Source organism: Labeo rohita, chromosome 9 (assembly GCF_022985175.1).
Source record: "Labeo rohita strain BAU-BD-2019 chromosome 9, IGBB_LRoh.1.0, whole genome shotgun sequence".
In the NCBI taxonomy this organism is placed as follows: Eukaryota; Metazoa; Chordata; class Actinopteri; order Cypriniformes; family Cyprinidae; genus Labeo; species Labeo rohita.
Window position 1 is genome coordinate 37,224,766 of NC_066877.1, and position 21,910 is coordinate 37,246,675.

The following is a 21,910-nucleotide window of genomic DNA, read 5'->3' on the forward strand; positions in this document are numbered from 1 at the left end:
ACCCTTGTGAAATGTTCGGGTATTTCCCTTGTTTGAAAAACCTATTTTTGCAAACAAGCCCTAGGTTTTTCGTCCGACTTGAAACTAGTGCAGGCAGATTCTCTGGAGAGTGAATATCAATAATTATCAAACAAAAGTTGAACCTTCGACTCACCGTCACAAATGGACATCAAAACATTCAAAAGGGGGTGGGGCCACTTTTAATAAAATGCCTATAACTCATGAACAGAATGAGATATTTTCACCAAACTTGGCACACTTATGTAAGAGCTCAATCTGAGGTTACAGGACAAAAATCAAGGAGCTTGGCCACTTGGTGGCGCTATAAGAGAAAATAAAACATGAAAATGGCTATAACTGTGCAAGCATTTGTCCTACCAACATAAAAGTCGTTGTGCACGGTCTTAGTCCAAAGTGCCACAAGTGTCTACAAGGACATTTGCGTATCTCAAAAAACATGGCCATCATTGGCCGACAGTTTTGAGCACCTGATAGACATGGTTAACGGAGGCTGATATGATAGAACTTCTCTTTCCAGACAACTTTGCCTCTAGAACCACTGCTGTCAATCAAATTGTTTGTTAAATGACTGAGATGATGTAAAAAAAAAAAATTACTTTTGCGAACTAGTCCTAGGTTTTTCAAAAAAACACTGCAGTACAATTCTCTGGACTCACTAGGTCAATAATTATCAACAAAATGTTGAAATTTACCCTTTGGAAAGCTATAATGGGGTTGTTTAGAAAATGGGCCTGTCCGAATTTACCCAAAATCCAGACCAACTGACCCACATTTTGTTTTTGACCACTGAAAATGAATACATTTTAACAATTTACTCCTGGAGCCACATTGAAACTCCAATATCTCTGGAATCGAACCATATAGGGCCTTAAAAATAAAGATGACAATAGAAAAGTTTGTTAAGTCCCAATGTCTAAAAGGGCATTAAGATATCTTTAATATTTCTTGAGCTACAGGCATGCAAACTTTGGAGAAAAAAACTTGAAAAGTGCCGTTTCCCATTTTTGAATGCAACAAAGATGGCTAAAGTCAAACTTTGATTGAGAAGATGTTTAAAAAAAACTACTTTTCCAAACTAGTCCTAGGTTTTTCACTCAATCTGAAAAAAAAATGCAGCAGAATTCCCTAGACTCTCTAGATCAATAATTATCAAAAAAAAATATAGAATTTTACAATTTGGGAAGCTTTAACGGGGTTGTTTAGAAAAGGGGCCTGTCCAAATTTACCCAAAATCCTATAAAGCCTAAAGGAAAACTCAACACTTCACAAAACCCGCTGAGCATGAGACTAAGCATGCAAAGTTTTAAGGAGATCAGACCACAGCTGGTGCTATAACAGTCATAAACATTACAAAACATCATATTCCTATGGTAAATGGCCTGGATTTGCCAAAATGCTTTTTTAATCATTGACTTAAGTGTGGACAGCCTTGCTAAATAATAAGTAATGTCTTCCTGATATGCTTAAATGCCTTAAGTGCTTGAACCCTGGTAGTTGCTGCTTGCAGCTCTATTTATAATTTTGTTTTGTCACTATTTAGTTTTAGGTCGGTAAAAAATGGTCCTTAACAACCTTGTGATATATTTTATTACTTCTCAAGTTATAGACATGCAAACTTTGGAAAAAGACTATTTATGGCACTCAAACCGGTATGTTCAATGCAGTTGACAAAAGAAAATGAGATACATCTCTAGTTTCAACATTATTTGTTCTTCACACATTCCTCTTTAAAAGAAAAGAAGTATCATAATTTTGCAAACTGACCCACATTTGGTTTTTGACCACTGAAAATGTGTACATTTTAGTAATGTACTCCTTGAGCCATATTGAAATTCCAATATCTCTGGAATGGAATCTCATAGGGCATTAAAAATAAAGATGCCAAAAGGAAAGTTTGTTAAAACCCGACATCCAAAAGGGCATTAAGATATCTTTAGTACTTCTTAAGTTACAGGCAATCAAACTTTGGAGAAAAAACTTGAAAAGTGCTGTTTCCCTATTTTTGAATGGTCACCATTGACACATAATGCAGTCCAAGGGTTTTTGCTCAATCTGAAAAAAAACACTGCAGTACAATTCTCTGGACCCTCTAGGCTCATAATTATGAAAAAAATGTTGACATTTACCATTTGGGAAGTTAACGTGGTTGTTTAGAGAAGGGGCCTGCCTATGTTTCAGGTGGGTTTTGTAGAGCATTTGGGTTGGATATCGTCGACCCAATCTGGCAACCCTGAATGCAAGCGTCATGAAGTGGCAAAAATGCTGCATTGGCATGACATTAACTTCACCAAGCGTGACGAATCAATCCAGAACAGAACGACTCCTCGCCCTCCAACAGTATTGATTCCCCTCAGCACACACACACATGTACCTTCACAGAAGGAGATGCGCTCATCTTGCGGCGACACAAAGTGCTGCTGGGATGTTCGCACAACCTTGGGAAGGTCAAAGATGGTGACGGTTGATTCGGGGTAGGCCGACACGCACTGTTTGGCCAGAGCGCCGCTGCAGCCTGATCGGAGGAGAGCGAGAACAAACGTTACGTGAGTTTCCACACCGCGGGCCACACATTAATATTCTTGAGTCATGTCACCCACAACCATCTGGACCCTCGGGCCGCCGCACATGTCCAATCGCTCACAAAGCACAGGGCAAGATGCTGCCACTGTCCTTAAGGAGAAACTTTATAACGACATTATAAAGGGATGGTGCACCCTAGAACTAAGATTCTGTCATCATTTTTCATCCTCGCTTTAAAAAGAAAACCTGAAAATGCACGTTTTCACAGATCTACAACCTTTGTTTGTAGAAATGTGTCATTGCATCACTATCTCACTAATGGATCTTCTGCAGTGAATGGGTGCCATCAGAAAAAGCTGATAAAAATATGACAACAATCCACACCACTTCAGTCCATTAGTTAACATCTTGAGAAGACAAAAGCTAAAGGATCATTCCGTGTTAACTCAACCAGAGGTCCCCGGCTCAAATTTTAGATTTTGCTAATATTTTTCCTGAAGAAAGATAAACACGTGTAGTGATGAAAGCCAAAATATGAAATGTCATGGATGCATATTTACCAAGTAATCCACTGTTTTGTAGAGGGAGGTCAAAATGGCAATTTTCATCTGAGATTCAGAGTCAAATTTCAGATAGCTAAAAATGACTTTATAAAGATGGCAGCATTATGATGTTATTTTTACTCAGAGATTGGTAGCTCTATTAGTAAAATCTGTTGACTTTATCAATCTTTGTTGCATTATGTGCCAATGGTGACCATTCAAAAATGAGGAAACAGCACTTTTCATGTGTTTTCACCCAAATGCCTGTAACTCAAGAAGTATTAAAGATATCTTAATGACCTTTTAGGTGTTGGGTCTTAACAAATTTCCTTTTGGCATCTTTTGGCATCTTTACTTTTTACGGTTCCAGAGATATTGGAATTTCAATATGAAATTTCAATTCAAAATCTGGACATTATTGCATTATGTGCCAATGGTGATAGTTCAAAAGTGGGAAGAGAGCACTTATTGTGTGCTTTTCCCCTGTGTTCGCATGCCTGTAACTCAAGAAATATTACAGATATTAAAATATCCTTTTAGATTCACATTCTTAACAAACTTTTCTTTTGGTAGCATCATTTTTAAGGCTGTATATAATTAAATTCCACAGATATGAGGATCTCAGTTCAGCTTTGTGTGAGTAATTTTGTATCAAGCAGAGCTCTCCAGCTCAAATTTTGATTTTAAACATTAATTTTATTTTTGGTAAATGTAGTACATTAGGAAGAAAGCCAAAATAATTAATGTCATAGATGTATATTTACTGAGTAATGGGACAAAATGGCATTTTCATCTGAGATTTGGAGCCAAATTACAGGAGGATAAAAATGACTTTATAAAGATGGCAGCATCATAATATTATTTTTACACAGAGATTGGTAGCTCTATTAGTAAAATCTGTTGACTTTATCAATCTTTGTTTCATTATGTGCCAATGGTGACCATTCAAAAATGGGGAAACAGCACTTTTCAAGATTGTTCTTCAAAGTTGGCATGCCTGTAAGTATTAAAGGTATGTTAATGCCCTTATAGATTTTGGGTCTCAACAAACTTTCCTTTTGGCATCTTTATTTTTAAGGCCCTATGCAATAGTTTTGATGGAGGGAAACAAGATACAATTCTAATTTCAACATTATTTCTTCTTCAGACATTGTTCTTTAAATAAACTAAGTATCAGCTGTATACAAAGTGACCAAATTTGGTGTTCGACCACTGAAAATGGATAAAACGGAGCCTAATTGAGATCCCCATATCTCTGGGACTGAACAACGTAGGTCCTTCAAAATGAAGATTCCACAAAAAAAGTTTATTAAGAACTAGAATCTAAAATCATATGACGATATCTTTAATGCTTCTTGAGTTACAGGCACGCAAACTTTGGAAAAAGAATATTTATGGCACTCACATAGATATGACATACAGTTGTTTTAACAGAAATGAGATGCATCTCCAGTTTTAATATTATTTGATCTTCACACATTCCTTTTTAAAAGAAAAGAAGAATCATAATTTTGCAAACTGACCAACATTTGGTTTTTGACCACTGAGAATGTGTACATTTTAATGATTTACTCCTGGAGCCATATTGAAATTCCAATATCTCTGGAACTGAATCTCATAGTGCATAAAATATGAAGATGCCAAAAGGAAAGTTTGTTGAGACCCAACATCTAAAAGAGCATTAAGATATCTTTAATACTTCTTGAATTACAGGCATTCAAACTTTGGGTGAAAACACATGAAAAGTGCTGTTTCCTCATTTTTGAATGGTCACCATTGGCACATAATGCAACAAAGATTGATAAAGTCAACAGATTTTACTAATAGAGCTACCAATCTCTGTGTACAAATAACATGATGATGCTGCCATCTTTATAAAGTTTTTTTTTACCGTCCTGTAATTTGGCTCTGAATCTCAGGTGAAAATTGGCATTTTGAAGCCCCTCTACAAAATAATGGATTACTCAGTTAATATTCATCCATTACATTTAATATTTTGGCTTTCATCACTACACATGTCTATTTTTCCTCAGAATAAATATTAGCAAAATCAAAAAGTTGAGCCGTTTTTGAAATTTTGAAATGACCCTGAAACAAATCCATCATTAAGATGTTTTTAACTAAAATACATTGAGTCCATAATCCATAATAACACTTCCTCCAGTGAAAAAGTGTTCTGGTTTGAATCAGGAGAGAAATCTGCACAGAACAAGCACTGTTTACAAGCCAAAAGAGGCTGGATTTTGATGTGAGAGACAACATGAGATGGACTTTTTCACTGGAGGAAGTGTTATTATGGATTACGGACTTATTTTAGTTAAAAACGTCTTGATGCATTTGTTTCAGCTTTTGTCTTCAAGGTGTTAACTGATGGACTGGAGTGCTGTGGATTACTTGTGGATTATTGTGATGTTTATATCAGCTGTTTGGAGTCTTATTCTGACGGCACCCATTCACATAATTAGTAACATGCAGCTTAAAGGAGAAGTCCACTTCCAGAACAACAATTCACAAATAATGTACTCACCCTCTTGTCATCCAAGATTCACGTCTTTCTGTCTTCAGTTGTGAAGAAATTAAGGTTTTTGAGAAAAACATTTCAGGATTTTTCTCTATATAATGGACTTCATTGGTGCCCGATTTTTAACTTCCAAAATGTAGTTTAAATGGAGCTTCAAAGGCTCTAAACGATCCCAGACGAGGAAGAAGGATCTTATCTAGCGAAACCATCAGTCATTTTTTTCGAAAAATAAAAATTTGTATCCTTTTTAAGCACAAAAGCTGGTGTAGCACAGGCTCTGGGATGTGCGACCATGACGCTACGAATTAGTGATGGGTCGTTCTTAAACGATTCTTTCATTTTGAACGAATCTTTAATGTGACTCGGGAAGAACGAGTCGTCTCGGGGAGTGATTCATTCAGTCGCGCATGCGCAGCATCCTATTAGGTTCTGTACTGGAATTAGTTCACCTGTTTGGAGTCTTTGGGTTTTTCGAGTGGTTCGTTCATCTTATGGGGCGTCACGTGATGAACAAATGACTCAAACCTGAAAACTTGTCAGAGAAGAGGTGAGGTGAGCTAATCATAGACTAAAGACCCAGGTAAACAATGAATGAATCTTTTCTGTTTCTTATAGCATTATAGTTTTGTCTTGTTTGTAGTGTGATCAACATTTGTGTAAACAGTAGATGTGTTAGGGAAGTCACACGTAACATTTTAATCATATTTTGCTAAAATGAACAAAATGACTCGGAAAAAGACTCGTTCATTTTGCTGAACGAGACTCAAAGGTCCGAGTCGGTAAAATGATCCGAACTTCCCATCACTACTACGAATCACATCTAAGTTCATCGTCTGTGTGCTCCGGCTCAAAAAGGTAGAGTATGGTGAAAAACTCCACCTTATTTTCTCCTACAACTTCAGAATCGTCGAACATCATTGTACCTTTTTGTTTGTAAACAGTGTTTGACTTACTTGCACTTTCTTAGTCTTTGCACGTTCGCTTTGTAAACACTGGGTCTGTAGTTCCGCCTACGTGTGACGTTTCGACGCGATTCAATAGTATGCAGCATCGTGGACGCGCATCCCAGAGCCTGTGCTACACCAGCTTTTGTGCTTAAAAAGTATACACATTTTTATTTTTCTAAAAAAATAAAAAATTCGCTAGATAAGACCCTTCTTCCTCGTCTGGGATCGTTTAGAGCCTTTGAAGCCGCATTTAAACTACATTTTGGAAGTTCAAAATCGGAGCACCAATGAAGTCCATGACATAGAGAAAAATCCTGAAAAGTTTTCCTCAAAAAACATAATTTCTTCACAAGACAGAAAGACATGAACATCTTGGATGACAAGGGGGTGACTACATTATTTGTGAACTGTTGTTCTGGAAGTGGACTTCTCCTTTAAAGCGGTTGATTAAATTGTGTTGTATTCCTGCAGGACTGTCCTGTCAAACAGCAGAGCTGCAGTGACATGTGTTTTGATGGAGCAGCTGCGCTCTGAGTCTCGTCTGAAGGGCCGTGAGCCTCATTAGCGCGCGACAAACACTCCACATGTTAATGTCGTCTCGTCATCATTAGTCCGAAACGCAGCAGACTCTACAGGTGCCGAGCGGACGATTCCCTCAAGGCTTCCTCCTGTTTGACACGTCAGGCCACACACCTCCGAATCAATGCCGTCCGCGCAGGTCCAAAACGATTAAACCCACAGAGACTCGCCTGCTGAATAATTGAAGGGAACACTTTCAAGACACTTCATGGAAGCAGAGGAAAGACGGAGTGACGGACGCTTACGTCTGCAGCCTGTGTGAGATTTCACACACACTATCATGTGCATGTTACATTAGATTGTTCTGATGATTGCTTTTGAAGGTCAAGGTTGGGGTCAGTACAATTTTTTTTAAATAAAGTAACACTTTTAATATAATGTTGCATTTCTGTTTCAAATAAACGCTGTTCTTTTGAATTTTCTATTCATCTGTGAATCCTAAAACACAAAATATATGACAGTTTCCACAAATATATTCTGCAGCACAACTGTTTACTAATAATTACTAATTACTAATAATCAGAAATGTTTCTTAACCAGCAAATCAGCATATTATAATGATTTCTGAAGACAAGTAATGATGTTAAAAATTCAGATTTGATTACTGAAATAAATTACAGTTTAACAGATATTCACATACAAAACAAATGTTTTAATTTCTAAAAATATTTAACATTTTTACAGCATTTTTAATCACATAAAAGCAGCATTGCTGAGCAGAAAAGATTTTTGAAAACACAAAAACATTTTAAAAATCTTATTCACTGTAGATTATTTTTATGCACAGTTATGAGAGATAAATAAATAGACTTTGCAAAAGGGAGAAAACGTTTCCTATATCTTTTATTGTTGATGTCAGAGGTTTTGTGTTCAATCAAACGCTAATATTTTGGTGCAAATTCATCTGTCACTGTTAATATGTCGAATATTGGTGACTGGTCAATTGTTGTTTATGCATTTAGAAAACTGTTTGGTCTGTTTGGTTCTTGGGAATTCACTGTGTGACCCCGGAGCACAAAACTAGTCTGGAGTAGCAATAGCCAAAAATACACTGTATGGGTCAAAATTATCATTTTTTCTTTTGTGCCGAAAATCATTAGGATATTAAGTGAAGATCATGTTCCATGAAGATATTCTGTACATTTCCTACTGTAAATATATCAAAACTTCATTTCTGATTAGTAATATGCATTGCTAAAAACTTTTGCGGTGATTTGCACAACTTTTAAGGTGATTTTCTCCATATTTAGATTTTTTTTCACCCTCAGATTCCAGATTTTCAAACAGTTGTATTTTAACCAAATATTGTCTTATCCTAACAAACCACAAGTCAATGGAAATCTTATTTATTCAGCTTTTAGATATTATAAAATTGGTTTTGTGGTCCAGGGTCACATGTGTGTTGGTGTTTGTGTGAGAATCTAATGTTCTGATGTTCATGCAGCATCAGCTCCACCTTGTGGTTCTTTTGCCGTTTACACTCAAATCTGTCTGAAAGCCGAAGTTTCAGTCTCATGTCTTAATTTACTAGGGTTTGCATGTATAATCTAGGGGTTTAGGATTATTGGTGGCTCGTGTGAGAAGCGTTTTACCTCCGAGATCACAGATGCATCTGAACGGCGACAGATCGAACGCTGTGACCACATCACGGCCGCAGATGTTCCAGATGGAGTTCATCAGGTGCATGAACTTCACCATCTCCTCATCAGACCTGAAACACACACACACACACTGAATAATAATCTGATTATTACTGAATTGTTGGCTCAGTTGGAGCCTTTATACACTATCAGTCAATAGTTTCATATATATAAGATTCCAATAATTATTAGAATGATTTCTGAAGGTTCATGTGACACTGAAGACTGGAGTAATGATGCTGAAAATTCAGCTTTGATCACAGAAATAAATTACAGTTTAACACATATTCACACAGTAAACAGCTGTTTTAAACTGTAATAATATTTCACAATTTTACTGTCTTTTTGACCAAATAAAAGTGCAGCCTTGGTGACTTCTTTCAAAAACATTAAAAATCTTAAAACTATAATAAAACTTGTGAACGGTGGTGCTTAAACACTTCAGATAAAAAATTTAAAAAAACACTGCAAAAAAAATCTTTTTTTTGCTCAGAAATTATGTTATTTAAATTTAAATATTTTTAAAATCAAAATATATTTAGAGAAGCAGATAAGAAGTTTTGTTTTTAAAAATGTATTTTAATTAAGTGAGTTTTTGCCTTAAAAATAGAACAATATATGTCAATGAGGTCAGAAAAAATAACCTTGTTTTCTCTATGAACTGAGTTGATTTTTCTTTAGATATTTGCACTGGAAAACAAAACAAATATCCTGTAAAAAAAAAATAAATAAATAAATAAAAAATAAAATAAAAAATCTCTTCTAGTGCTGGGTTTTTATTGTTAACTAACACCAAAACTATTAAAACTGCATTTTTTTTTTTTTTTTTTTTTTTTTACTGAAAATATAAATGTTACATAAAAACTTTTAATATATAAAAATAAAATAAATAAAAGAAACAAAGAAATAAATTAATCTGAAATAGGTTTAATGGAAGCACTAAAATTACTTGAAATGAAAAACAAACTGAAACTGGAATAAAAAATAAATGAAACCTAAATAGAAATATAAAAACAAACCCAACAAAAATGACAAAATTACATAAAATCAATTAATAATTTGCTAAAACTAAAAATATAAAAATAAATGCAAATGCAAAATATTAATTAAAAGAGAGAGAGAGCACAGATACGTCTCCTGGATGTTTTTTTTTTTTTTTAGTTTGATTGGTTAAACTATTTCAATCACAAAATGATTGAGATTTATTAAAAGTTTAAGAAAAACTACATTTTTAGAGCCCTGTTAAATCTGACTTTGAGCGCCAAAGCGTTGTTTTTTGTTTACATTTGAATTTTTTGGTTTTAATGATTATATTTAATTTTAGTAATCAAAAAAGATTTGTAATTGCAATTTACAAATTGAATTTTTTTTTAGCATAATGAGTGAAATAATGTTTTTTTTTTTTCTTCAATAAATTTCACTTTTTTTGCTTTGTTTTTTTTTTTTTTTTTTTTGTTTGTTTGTTTTTTTTACAAACTGCAAATTTAAGGAAAAAAAAAATTTTCAATCCTTATGAAATTTTTTGAAAATGTTGTCAATTTCAATGATTAAAATACATTTTAGTGATCAAAAAGCATGTATAATTGTTGAAATAATTTAAAATGTTTGTATATTGCTTTCTTTTTGAATGATTAAATTAAATTTAATTACAATTTTCACCAAAAGAAACATAAATGAGGTAACCAAAAATAACCTTGTTTTTTTCTTTAAATATTTGCACTGAAAAAATTGTTTTTTTTTCACATGAAATTAAATAAAATATAAATATTATATAAAAACTAAAAAAAGCACACACATGTTGCCTTGCCAACTAACTGAATTAAGTTAAACTGAAGCACTAAAATGTCTGGAATTAAATACAAACTAAAACTGGCATAAAAATAAATTACGTAACAAAATGAATAAACATTTAACTAAAAATATATAAATAAATGCAAACTGAAAATATTCATTAAAAAGAGAGACAGAGAGCACACATAATTACGTCTCCTGGCGTAACATTATAATAGTAAATCAACCGGTTGTGGTTGAGTGTTGTGCAGCTGCTCTCAAACTAACCAGATAAACCAGTGTGAGATCAAACAGACTCTCGGATCCAAACCAGTAACTCCAGTGTCAAATCACCTCTGATACACTCCATTTATCACACTGTGTTTGTGTACATTATGTGAAGCAGAAAGTGAACGTGACGGAGTGTTTGCAGTAAATGATCCGCAGGATGACTGTGTTACACACACACACACACACACACCTGTACAGCGCTTCAAACAGGTCTTTGGAGTTTACGCCGAAAGCCTTCTCATACTGGTTCTTCCCTTCTCTGAGGGGGAAAAAAACAAGATCAGTGAAGATCCAGAGTTTTTACACACATCCATCAGGCTTTTATGGCTCATATAATCTGATACAGTGAGAATATGGAGCTCAGTTTTACAGAGACACAAACTGTAGCTGTATACAGAGTGTGAAGATGTTTGTGTTTCTCACCGGACGGCGTCGTTCAGGTAATGCCAGCACAGGTAGATGGTTCTGGAGCTGTACTCGATCGAGTGAAACAGAGACGTCGGGCTGGACTTGGTCAGAAACACACTGGACATTTCTGTGTTACTGTAGACAACTATGACATGAGAAAAAAACAATTACACACAATGCATTTATATGCAGCTATAAAACATTAAAGTGTTTCAGTACAGATGACAAACTTCACTGTAAAGTCACTGATTAAAATTCATTCAAAACATTTTATTGACAATAAAAAAGTGGTTTAGAAACACTTTTCAGAAATTGCTACAAAGAAATGACAAGTAAACATAAAGGTGAAATAAAGGTGAGGTTTTGAAGAAAATCTGAAATAGTGTTTTCTTGTAAAATACTAAAAATCTGTTTCACTTCAAAACCTTTTTGCAGGATTTTTAAGTCAAATAAACACGTGTCACTGTAAAAAGAGGTTAAACTCATTATCGTTAGTTAATGCATTAGTTATCATGAACTAACCTTTTTTTCAGCAATTGATAATCAACTGTAGATTAATGTACAAATATATTAAACTTAATTCATGTTCATTTATAACACATGGACTCTTAACTCAACTTTAAATGTATTATAACTTTAAATAGTTTGTTCATGATAACTAATGCACTGACTAATATTAACATACAGAACTGCACTGTAAAAGTTTTACCAAGAAATGCTTTAAAATTATTTGTTTTAATAATGCATTATAATAGACAGTTATTAAAAAACTAATAAACATAAAAACATCTTTGTTACTTAAAATGAATTAAAAATGAACTGAAATAACCTCAAATATTTTTTAAAAATCAATTTGGTTTAGTTGCCAATGCAACATTTTTCATTTTCATGCTATATTCATACTAAAACAACTATAAATGCATTACAAATAAATGGATTTTTTTTTTTAAATGACAAAAATGACTAAAAATTATACTGAAAAATGATTTCAAAATATTAATAAAAATAAAATAGTATATAACAATAATACTGGCTCAAGAGTAAATACACAGAAAGCTGTAAATAGGCAACGTTGCTCTTTTTTTCATTTAACTAACACTGAATAAAATAACTGAAAATGAAATAAAAATGTATTAAAAATATACAGATATATTTAAAAAAAATACTAAAAATGTAAAAAAAAAATTAAAGTTTATTAAAAAAACTTAACTAAAATAAAAATAAACTGAATTAAAAAAAGCTATAATAAATGCTATAATAGTATCTTAACTATACACTAACAATATTGAAACTTTGAACATCTACAGTCTCTGCTTTTATATTTTCCCCTTTTGAAATATTTAATAGTTAAATATTAATAATCAGTGTTGGGGGTAATGCATTACAAGTAACGCAAGTTACGTAACCAGATTACTTTTTTCAAGTAACTAGTAAAGTAACGCATTACTTTTTACTTTACAAGAAAATATCTGAGTTAGGCCAGTTACTTTTTCTTTCCCATTTATTGTTTGAAAGCTCTCCTGTTCCCATGTTGAGAAATCGGGAGTAAGATGTAAAAACAGATTCAGCATTCCTTAAATTGAATCAAAAGTAACGCAAAAGTAACATAACACAGTTCTTTCTATAAAAAGTAACTAAGTAACACAATGTTACTTTTTAAGAGATTAATGCAACATTGTAACGCATTACTTTTAAAAGTAACATTTCCCAACACTGTTTATAATTCATAGTGTTTACATGTGCACTTTGTAATCAGTATTTGTGCAGTGCTGCTGATGTCAAACATTTTATTTTTTAGTGTATATGTGACTATGATGAGTAGCTGCTGCTGTAGTGAGTGACCTGTTCCGTGCGGGTCGGTGTTGGCGTTCAGCAGCTCCAGACTCACGCAGGCGTTCAGGAGACGTTCAGTTCCGTCCTCACTGCAGCCCAGAGAAACGGCCAACTCAGATACGGACAGCGGCCGCTGAGACTCATGCAGCTGCTCAAACACACCCAACTCACACGCACAGAACAGAGTCTCAACACACACACACACACACACACACACACGTTGTGTTTCCATGTTTAAGGGGTTCATTCCATAGGCGTAATGGTTTTTATACTGTACAAACCGTATTTTCTATCGCCCTACACCTAAACCCAGCCCTCACAGGAGACTGTGCACACTTTTACTTTCTCAAAAAAACTTGTGCATCATTTATAAGCCTGTTTCCTCATGGGGACCTAAAAAATGTCCCCACAAGGTCAAAATTTACTGGTATTACTATCCTTGTGGGGACATTTGGTCCCCATGACATGATAAATACCAGGTGCACACACACACACACACGGATTTACTGTTACACGACTCACAAACGTCAATGCAGGGTTGTTATATATTTTCAGACTGATCAGACTTATGGTTTTCCTAAAACTGAATATTAAATATAAAATAAAAAATCCCATAGATTTACACTGACAGAATGTTTAAATGAGCCAAAACTATTCAAACTCCAGCTGTCAAACATTTCAACCTAAACACACTAAAGCCCTTTACTATTCTAATCCATTTAAACTCATTTAACTTCCACTCTTCCATTTCTAATCTACCCACTGTCTATCCATCTAAATCATGCTAGCGACATGCTAGTACCTTGCTAATCTTGTTAACAAACTCCTAACATCATGCTAGAAACATGTTAGCAGCTTGTTAAAAAACCAGCATATGCTGGTTAGGTAGGTTTTGATGCGGGTTTAAGCTGCTCCTTTGCTGGTTTTTGCTGGTCATGTTGCTGGTCAATGACCAGCATGAACCAGCACCAAAACACACCTACCAGCATATGCCGTTTTTTTCACTAGGGTAATCATGCTAGAAACATGCTAGTAACATGCTAATCATGCTAACAACATGCTATTTATGCTAGCAACATGTTAATCATGCTACAGTCATGCTTGTAACTTGCTAATCATGCTAACAACATGTTAGTAACTTGTTATTTATGCTAGTAACATGCTAGTGACATGTTAGTACTTTGCTAATCATGTTAATGACTTTCTATTTATGCTAGAAACATGCTAATAACATGCTAATCATGCTAACAACATGTTAGTAACTTGTTATTTATGCTAGCAACATGTTAATGACTTTCTATTTATGCTAGAAACATGCTAATAACATGCTAATCATGCTAACAACATGTTAGTAACTTGTTATTTATGCTAGCAACATGTTAATGACTTTCTATTTATGCTAGCAACATGCTAGTAACATACTAATCATGCTAACATGTTAGTAACTTGTTATTTATGCTAACAACATGTTAATAACTTTCTATTTATGCTAGTAACATGCTAGTGACATGTTAGTACTTTGCTAATCATGTTAATGACTTTCTATTTATGCTAGAAACATGCTAATAACATGCTAATCATGCTAACAACATGTTAGTAACTTGTTATTTATGCTAGCAACATGTTAATGACTTTCTATTTATGCTAGAAACATGCTAATAACATGCTAATCATGCTAACAACATGTTAGTAACTTGTTATTTATGCTAGCAACATGTTAATGACTTTCTATTTATGCTAGCAACATGCTAGTAACATACTAATCATGCTAACATGTTAGTAACTTGTTATTTATGCTAACAACATGTTAATAACTTTCTATTTATGCTAGTAACATGCTAGTGACATGTTAGTACTTTGCTAATCATGCTACAATCATGCTAGTAACTTGCTAATCATTGTAGCAGCATGATAGTAATATGCTAATCATTGTAGTAACATGATAATCAAACTACAGTCATGCTAGTAACATGTTAATAATGGTAGCAACATGGTAGTAATGTTATTTATGCTAGTAACATGTTAGTAATTTGCTAATCATGCTTCAATCATGCTAGTAACTTGCTATTTATGTTAGTAACATGCTAGTGATTTGCTAACCATGCTAATGACATGCTAGTAACATGCTAATCATGCTACAATCATACTAGTAACTTGCTATTTATGTTAGTAACATGCTAGTGATTTACTTACCATGCTAAAGACATGCTAGTAACATGCTAATCATGCTACAATTATGCTAGTAACTTGCTATTTATGTTAGTAACATACTAGTAATTTGTTAATCATGCTAACGACATGCTAATCATGCTACAATCATGTTAGTAACATGCTAATCATGCTACAATCATGCTAGTAACTTGCTATTTATGTTAGTAACATGCTAGTAATTTGTTAATCATGCTAACGACATGCTAATCATGCTACAATCATGTTAGAAACATGCTAATTATGCTAAATCATGCTAGAAACATGCTACTGCTATCATGTTAGTAACATGCTAGTAATTTGTTAATCATCATGCTAACGACATGCTAATCATGCTACAATCATGTTAGTAACATGCTAATTATGCTACAATCATGCTAGTAACTTGCTACTTATGTTAGTAACATGCTAGTAATTTGCTAATCATGCTAACGACATGCTAGTAACATGCTAATCATGCTACAATCATGCTAGTAACTTGCTATTTATGTTAGTAACATACTAGTAATTTGTTAATCATGCTAACGACATGCTAATCATGCTACAATCATGTAACATGCTAATTATGCTACAATCATGCTAGTAACTTGCTATTTATGTTAGTAACATGCTAGTAATTTGTTTAATCATGCTAATGACATGCTAATCATGCTACAAACATGTTAGTAACATGCTAATCATGCTAGAATCATGCTAGTAACTTGCTACTTATGTTAGTAACATGCTAGTAATTTGTTAATCATGCTAACGAACATGCTAATCATGCTAAATCATGCTAGAAACATGCTGCTAATCATGCTAGAAACATGCTAGTAACATGCTAATCATGCTACAAACATGCTAGTAACTTGCTAATCATGTTAGAAACATGCTAGTAATTTGCTAATCATGCTAGAAACATGCTAGTAACATGCTAATCATGCTAGAAACATGCTAGTAACTTGCTAATCATGTTAGAAACATGCTAGCAACTTGCTAATCATGTTAGAAACATGCTAGTAATTTGCTAATCATGCTAGAAACATGCTAGTAACATGCTAATCATGCTAGAAACATGCTAGTAACATGCTAATCATGCTACAAACATGCTAGTAACTTGCTAATTATGTTAGTAACATGCTAGTAATTTGTTAATCATGCTAACGACATGCTAATCATGCTACAATCATGTTAGTAACATGCTAATCATGCTACAATCATGTTAGTAACATGCTAATTATGCTACAATCATGCTAGTAACTTGCTATTTATGTTAGTAACATGCTAGTAATTTGTTAATCATGCTAAAACATGCTAGCGACATGCTAATCATGCTACAAACATGTTAGTAACATGATAATCATGCTACAAACATGCTAGTAAATTGCTATGCTAGATGTTGCTAGTACATGCTAATAATTTGTTAATCATGCTAACGACATGCTAATCATGCTACAAACATGTTAGTAACATGCTAATCATGCTACAATCATGTTAGTAACATGCTAATCATGCTACAAACATGCTAGTAACTTGCTATTTATGTTAGTAACATGCTAGTAATTTGTTAATCATGCTAACGACATGCTAATCATGCTAGAAACATGTTAGTAACATGCTAATCATGCTACAATCATGTTAGTAACATGTTAATTATGCTACAATCATGCTAGTAACTTGCTACTTATGTTAGTAACATGCTAGTAATTTCATGTTAATCATGCTAATGACATGCTAATCATGCTACAAACATGTTAGTAACATGCTAATCATGCTAGAAACATGTTAGTAACATGCTAATCATGCTACAATCATGCTAGTAACTTGCTATTTATGTTAGTAACATACTAGTGATTTGCTAATCATGCTAATGACATGCTAGTAACATGCTAATCATGCTAGAAACATGCTAGTAACTTGCTAATTATGTTAGTAACATACTAGTAATTTGTTAATCATGCTAACGACATGCTAATCATGCTACAAACATGTTAGTAACATGCTAATCATGCTACAAACATGCTAGTAACTTGCTAATTATGTTAGAAACATACTAGTAATTTGTGCTAATCATGCTAACGACATGCTAATCATGCTAGAAACATGTTAGTAACATGATAATTATGCTACAATCATGCTAGTAAATTGCTAATTATGTTAGTAACATGCTAGTAATTTGTTAATCATGCTAACGACATGCTAATCATGCTACAAACATGTTAGTAACATGCTAATCATGCTACAAACATGTTAGTAACATGCTAATCATGCTACAAACATGCTAGTAACTTGCTATTTATGTTAGAAACATGCTAGACAAATTTGTTAATCATGCTAACGACATGCTAATCATGCTAGAAACATGTTAGTAACATGCTAATCATGCTAGAATCATGTTAGTAACATGTTAATCATGCTAGAAACATGCTAGTAACTTGCTAATCATGTTAGAAACATGCTAGTAATTTGCTAATCATGCTAATGACATGCTAATCATGCTACAATCATGTTAGTAACATGCTAATCATGCTAGAAACATGTTAGTAACATGCTAATCATGCTACAAACATGCTAGTAACTTGCTAATTATGTTAGTAAACATGTTAATGACTTTCTATTTATGCTAGAAACATGCTAGTAACATACTAATCATGCTAAAATGTTAGTAACTTGTTATTTATGCTAACAACATGTTAATAACTTTCTATTTATGCTAGAAAACATGCTAGTGACATGTTAGTCATGCTAATCATGTTAATGACTTTCTATTTATGCTAGAAACATGCTAATAACATGCTAATCATGCTAACAACATGTTAGTAACTTGTTATTTATGCTAGAAACATGTTAATGACTTTCTAATTATGCTAGAAACATGCTAATAACATGCTAATCATGCTAAAACATGTTAGTAACTTGTTATTTATGCTAGAAACATGTTAATGACTTTCTATTTATGCTAGAACATGCTAGTAACATGCTAATCATGCTAGAAAACATGTTAGTAACTTGTTATTTATGCTAACAACATGTTAATAACTTTCTATTTATGCTAGTAACATGCTAGTGACATGTTAGTACTTGCTAATCATGCTACAATCATGCTAGTAACTTGCTAATCATTGCTAGAAACATGCATGATAGTAATATGCTAATCATTGCTAGCAACATGATAATCAAACTACAGTCATGCTAGTAACATGTTAATAATGGTAGCAACATGGTAGTAATGTTATTTATGCTAGTAACATGTTAGTAATTTGCTAATCATGCTAGAAACATGCTAGTAACTTGCTATTTATGTTAGTAACATGCTAGTGATTTGCTAATCATGCTAATGACATGCTAGTAACATGCTAATCATGCTAGAAACATACTAGTAACTTGCTAATTTATGTTAGTAACATGCTAGTGATTTGCTTACCATGCTAATGACATGCTAGTAACATGCTAATCATGCTAGAAACATGCTAGTAACTTGCTATTTATGTTAGTAACATACTAGTAATTCATGCTAAAACATGCTAACGACATGCTAATCATGCTACAAACATGTTAGTAACATGCTAATCATGCTACAAAACATGTTAGTAACATGCTAATCATGCTAGAAACATGTTAGTAACATGCTAATCATGCTAGAAACATGCTAGTAACTTGCTATTTATGTTAGTAACATACTAGTAATTTGTTAATCATGCTAACGACATGCTAATCATGCTACAAACATGTTAGTAACATGATAATTATGCTACAAACATGCTAGTAAATTGCTACTCATGTTAGTAACATGCTAGTAATTTGTTAATCATGCTAAACATGCTAATCATGCTACAATCATGTTAGTAACATGCTAATCATGCTACAATCATGTTAGTAACATGCTAATTATGCTACAATCATGCTAGTAACTTGCTATTTATGTTAGTAACATGCTAGTAATTTGTTAATCATGCTAACGACATGCTAATCATGCTACAATCATGTTAGTAACATGCTAATCATGCTACAATCATGTTAGTAACATGTTAATTATGCTACAATCATGCTAGTAACTTGCTACTTATGTTAGTAACATGCTAGTAATTTGTTAATCATGCTAATGACATGCTAATCATGCTACAATCATGTTAGTAACATGCTAATCATGCTACAATCATGTTAGTAACATGCTAATTATGCTACAATCATGCTAGTAACTTGCTATTTATGTTAGTAACATACTAGTGATTTGCTAACCATGCTAATGACATGCTAGTAACATGCTAATCATGCTACAATCATGCTAGTAACTTGCTATTTATGTTAGTAACATACTAGTAATTTGTTAATCATGCTAACGACATGCTAATCATGCTACAATCATGTTAGTAACATGCTAATTATGCTACAATCATGCTAGTAACTTGCTATTTATGTTAGTAACATACTAGTAATTTGTTAATCATGCTAACGACATGCTAATCATGCTACAATCATGTTAGTAACATGATAATTATGCTACAATCATGCTAGTAAATTGCTACTTATGTTAGTAACATGCTAGTAATTTGTTAATCATGCTAACGACATGCTAATCATGCTACAATCATGTTAGTAACATGCTAATCATGCTACAATCATGTTAGTAACATGCTAATTATGCTACAATCATGCTAGTAACTTGCTATTTATGTTAGTAACATGCTAGTAATTTGTTAATCATGCTAACGACATGCTAATCATGCTACAATCATGTTAGTAACATGCTAATCATGCTACAATCATGTTAGTAACATGTTAATTATGCTACAATCATGCTAGTAACTTGCTACTTATGTTAGTAACATGCTAGTAATTTGTTAATCATGCTAATGACATGCTAATCATGCTACAATCATGTTAGTAACATGCTAATCATGCTACAATCATGTTAGTAACATGCTAATTATGCTACAATCATGCTAGTAACTTGCTGTTAGTAACATGCTAGTAATTTGTTAGTCAACATGCTAATCATGCTACAATCATGCTAACATGTAACATGCTACAATCATGTTATGTTAATTATGCTACAATCATGCTAATCATGTTAGTAACATGCTATAATTTGTTAATTTGACATGCTAATGACATGCTAGTAACATGCTAATCATGCTACAATCATGCTAGTAACATGCTATTATGCTATAAAACATACTAGTAATTTGTTAATCATGCTATGTTATGTAACAATCATGTTAGTAACATGCTAATCATGCTACAATCATGTTAGTAACATGTTAATTATGCTACAATCATGCTAGTAACTTGATATTTATGTTAGTAACATGCTAGTAATTTGCTAATCATGCTAACGACATGCTAGTAACATGCTAATCATGCTACAATAATGCTAGTAACTTGCTAATCATGGTAGCAACATGCTAGTAACTTGCTACTTATGTTAGTAACATGCTAGTAATTTGTTAATCATGCTAACGACATGTTAGTAACATGCCAATCATGCTACAATCATGTTAGTAACATGTTAATTGTGCTGCAATCATGCTAGTAACTTGCTAACTGCCCTGGCTACCCTAGCAACCACACAGCAACACCCTATCTACCATTTTTCTAATAGACTGTATTGGCTTCAAAACATTCAGACTTTAATCTTTCAAACTATTTTAAACTGAAAAACACCAATTTAAAACTTTCTGGCTAGACCTTTTCAAGCCAACTTAAAGTTTGTCTATGAACAAACTTTTACTATCTAGTTTATTTCTGTGATGCGCAGCTGAATTTTCAGCATCATTACTCCAGTCTTCAGTGTCACATGATCCTTCAGAAATCATTCTAATATACTGATTTGCTGCTCAACAAACATTTACGATTATTAGCAATGATAAAAACAGTTGTGCTGCACAATATTTTTGTTGAAACTATCATACATTTTATTTTTCAGGATTCACAGATGAATAGAAAGTTCAGAAGAACAGCATTTATTTGAAATAGAAATCTTTTGTTACTTAATAAATATCTTCACTGGCACTTTATGTTCAAAATGTAGCTTTGCATCACATGAATAAATTGCAATTTACAATACATTCAAATAGAAAACACTTATTTGAAATGATAATAATATTTCACATTTTTACAGTATGTTTGATCAAATAAATGCAGCCTTGCTGAGCAGGAGAGACTTCTCTCAGAAACATTAAAAAATCATCATCATTCCAAACACTTGTAAAAGCTCACGTGTTTAATGATGACATGCACATGCAGTAATGCAATCTAAGCTGTTTTGTATAAATGTATAAATGCATGACCGTAAATGTTGATCTGGTACCTTTGACACGAGGAATCCCTCCATGTACTGCAGGATCTTTCTGGGATACGGCTCTTCTCCTGCCATGATCAGTGGTGTGTGTGAAACACTGAGAAACACAGGCTCTTACACACACGTAATCAGATTACACAGATTATCCACATCCAGACTGAACACACACACACACACACCTGCTTTAATTTAGAGGCTTTAAACTCTCAAACCAAGAGGCTGCTTGTTCAGGAGTAATTGAATGAAACTGATGATTCAGCAGATGGAGATCCAGCAAAACAACAGGATCATCCTGACCTGAAGATCCACAGCACCTGCTTCATTTCATCTGTGTGGATCAGAATCTACAT

General features: G+C 33.4%; 1 protein-coding gene across 2 annotated transcripts in view; it reads right to left on the reverse strand.

Moving 5' to 3' along the window:
- Nucleotides 1-21,635, reverse strand: part of asmt (acetylserotonin O-methyltransferase) — a 31,996-nt gene extending 10,361 nt beyond the window's left edge. Inside the window, exons 1-6 of one of the 2 annotated variants that reach the window (XM_051118552.1) lie at nt 21,570-21,635; nt 13,082-13,259; nt 11,255-11,384; nt 11,022-11,090; nt 8,723-8,841; nt 2,393-2,533 (exon numbers count right to left, since the gene is read on the reverse strand). In XM_051118552.1, the coding sequence (XP_050974509.1) occupies nt 2,393-2,533; nt 8,723-8,841; nt 11,022-11,090; nt 11,255-11,384; nt 13,082-13,259; nt 21,570-21,635 (703 nt within the window). The remainder of the gene's footprint in view (nt 1-2,392; nt 2,534-8,722; nt 8,842-11,021; nt 11,091-11,254; nt 11,385-13,081; nt 13,260-21,569) is intronic. The other variant, XM_051118553.1, reaches the window with a different exon arrangement.
- Nucleotides 21,636-21,910: the final 275 nt, after the last annotated feature.